This window comes from Physeter macrocephalus, chromosome 16, assembly GCF_002837175.3.
Source record: "Physeter macrocephalus isolate SW-GA chromosome 16, ASM283717v5, whole genome shotgun sequence".
NCBI classification, from domain to species: Eukaryota; Metazoa; Chordata; class Mammalia; order Artiodactyla; family Physeteridae; genus Physeter; species Physeter macrocephalus.
Genome location: NC_041229.1, coordinates 8200274 through 8203757, shown reverse-complemented (window position 1 = coordinate 8203757; position 3484 = coordinate 8200274). Strand labels below are relative to the sequence as shown.

Sequence of the window (3484 nt, the reverse complement as noted above, 5' to 3'; positions counted from 1 at the left end):
ATTTCTTGTCTGGCCTCTGATCAATTTCTTTTGATTAAGGAGGCCAAGAACCCTGGTTGGTAACACTACCACCAAAATCTATTTGTGTCCAGCCTGCACTTTACAAAGTCTAAGCATGTGTTTATTTCCCTAGGCTTATTTTAATAAGAGAGTATCCTTAATAGGAGTATTTTTGTTCACACCATACTCCAGTAGTTCCTTTCAATATGGCAAACCTCTTAGATTATAAAACATCACTAACTCAGTTGAATTCCCAAATCCTTAGGCAATGTAAGTCAGACTCTAGTCTTCCATTTTACAATTGTGAAATGGAGACAAAAAAGGGCCAGCTCTTCTTACATAACTTGGCTCCCTCAGTAGGGCCAGTGGAGGTGAGCAGGGCCAATGACGCTGAAAGGAATGCAGGGCCCCAGTTCCTTCAGGGACCCTGTTTGCTCTTTGTCTGGGGAAGTACAGCCCTTTGCCTGGGCTGCCATTGGCTGCTCCTCCCAGCCTGGAATTATAAAGCCGTATCTCAGAGGCTCTCGAGGCCTGTGGTTCTGTCCTGCCTTCTGTAAATCTTTGGGGCTGGGACCAAATCCAGAGATGGGTAAATGCCTCCTGCTGCTGCTGCTGGTGGTCCTGTCCTCACTGCTGGGATTCTTGCAAGGTGAGCCCTCTGGGGAGCATGTAGGAGGGCAATGGGGACTGAGGAGAACCTGGGTGAGTGGCAGGTTATGTTTCCAGGCACTGCCTCTCTCTTTGACTCTTTGTCTGCTTGCCTTGACATTAGAACGTCCAACAGATAAGACGACCATATACATTTTACAATTTAATCTGGGGCATTCTGCTTTTGTAGGAATACATTTCAATATCTTTTTGCTTGAAAGTCTGTTTTTCATAACTTCAACTGGTTAAACGTTTTTGAAAGCTGAAATACTTGGGTACTCCATTTGTTGACTACTTTAAGATTTCAAACTGTTGGGGTTATACTGTAGAAACAGGATGGACCCTCACCCAAACTTGGATCACATGTCAAGACTGATGATGTCACATATGCACCAGCAGAATATGAAAAGGTTTATTACTTACCTAATGAGGCTTTCTCGGGAGAGCAGGGCTTACTGCCAGGTGTCTTAAGATGGCTTGAGGGAGCAGAGAAAGGAGACTCAAATTTCTATGGTGGTGAGGGGGACAGACAGGGCAAGGGTTCCTGCATTCAGGTAGGGGCTTGTGTGGTTTGAAACTCCCACCAGTGGTAAAGGAGGGAGCTCCTGAGGCCCAGATGTGGGGCACAGGGGAGAGACTTCAAGGTTGCCAGCTGTGAAACACCAAAAATTGGAGACAGAAAATCTACTACCTGACCAAAATGCAACCGATATTGCAAGACCTTTTACAAAATGTTCATTACTGTTGTAGCACACTTAGATTGAATCACAATGTAGTTCCTTAGAAGCTAAACCATTTTCAGATCTGCTTGATGACAGGGAGCAGGGAGAAATTTTGCTAAAGACTATTTTTTATTCCACATCACAAAACTTTTACAGTTCAGTTATTTTACCTGTGGGTGTGTATGTGCACATACATATATAATATATAAAATATATTTTTTCATATATATAATTCATAATATAACATATTCTATGTGTTATATATAATATATTTTAACATTTATAATATATAACATTAAAATATATAAAGTATTTACATATATATTTATTTATATTCATATACTATCTGGTTTGGACACAGGACACAATTCAGAATTATGTGTGCATCAAAACCAACTATAAGGGCATTTTTTGTTCTCTGGGGTCTCAATTAAGTAAAAACTTTTTTTTTTTTTTTTTTGCTGCAATATTATATTCTACCAGCATTTGTATTTATTCTTTCACAGTAAAAAGAAATGATTTTATGTTCTATGTGGACTTTTAAATTAAATTTATTATAGCATTCACAAAAAGTCAGGTGTTTCACCTTCTACAGAATATACTTTCATAGCTTTTATTTGATTCCATGATTGATTGAAAACTGGAATGATCATTGGCATTAACAGGCATCATTTGTTTCCAATGTCCTTCTTCAGCAAACGGAATCAGCCTGTTAATAGTCAATGTTTTGTTTGTTTTGTAAAAGCACAAGAAGACTCAGAATAAAAAAATATAAAAAATTAATTTAGAAGAACACACATTTGATCTAAATGAAAATCCATCATCCTGGCTTGTGCTTCCCCCTGAAGCTGATAGGAGTAAAAATCATTTGTCTGGAAGGTGATCCCAGGAAATACCAGGAGGGGCGTGGGGAAGTAAGACAGAATATGCAATGAAGTTAATAAGCTGGACACCACGGTGGGCAAATGGAATCCATCCTGCTGGAAATTCTGGAGGACGGTGTAAAGGATCTAACTCATGGGTGAGAAAGTTGGAGTATTCATCCACCGATTCCCCATCTGTTCTTGGGAGAGGGATGCTCCCAGGGGCATCTGCTCTCCACTGTTACAGCTGCCCTGTGTGCACAGCGAGTGTGTCCTACAGCCCCCTGTCAGAGTCACAAGTGTTGCAGTCACATGCATGTGGAGGTGAAGGCTGAGGGCTACGGGGAGGGAGATGGGAATTACACCTGCTTCAGTCAGTGATACCTGAGGCCTCTGTTGCAGCTGCACAAGTGAAATCATCCTAGGGCACAGTCTTCTTCAAATAACTACTAACTTTCAAAAGAGCCACTGAAATTCTTAAGCAGATTTGTATCTTTAGGAGGTTTTCATGGGATCAGGGACAGCACAGGCCCAGGGGCGATGGTAAATATTGACAGACAGGCTGTTCAAGTTATACAGTCATCATTAAGTTTAGAGGAAGAGGAATTGAGTGCTCAGTTTTCTACTGAGTGTGCACTTTTCAAAGCTCGTTCCAGGCGAAACGCTTTATTGCAAGATAAAAATGTATGAGTAAGTAAAAAAATGTAGTTTCAGATTTAAACTACACAAAAATGATGAGGCCGTGGCAAGCACATTGAAATGACCTTCTATTTGTTCTGCTGTAGGTTTCCCAGCCCTTGTTTCCCACATAAATATTTCATTTATACGTGACCTTCAATTTCTCACATTTTGCACGGATTCGGTTGACTTGTGGCTTCCTTCCAGTTTCCACTATCTTTCCTAGCCCTCTGTTACTCTCTCTTTCTTTAAAATCTATTGTCTGCACAGCTGCCAGAGTGAAACTGCAAAACATAAATCAGTTAATGTCATTCTCTATTGAAAAACCTCTGATGGCTTCCTCCAACTTTGAATAAAATCCAAGTTCTTACAATGGCCTAAACTGTCCTGTCCAAATAAGATATAAGCTGATGGGCTTCCCTGGTGGCGCAGTGGTTGAGAGTCCGCCTGCCGATGCAGGGACACAGGTTCGTGCCCCGGGTCCGGGAAGATCCCACATGCCGCGGAGCGGCTGGGCCCGTGAGCCATGGCCGCTGAGCCTGCGCGTCCGGAGCCTGTGCTCCGCAACGGGGG

At 41.8% G+C, this 3484-nt stretch overlaps 1 protein-coding gene across 1 annotated transcript in view; it reads left to right on the top strand.

The window, feature by feature from the left end:
• The first annotated feature begins 585 nt into the window (after positions 1 to 585).
• The window catches only part of LOC112066897 (protein PIP-1), a 5547-nt gene continuing 2648 nt past the window's right edge, over positions 586 to 3484 (top strand). Inside the window, exon 1 of the mRNA XM_024131193.1 lies at positions 586 to 649. Coding sequence (XP_023986961.1) covers positions 586 to 649 — 64 coding nt within the window. The remainder of the gene's footprint in view (positions 650 to 3484) is intronic.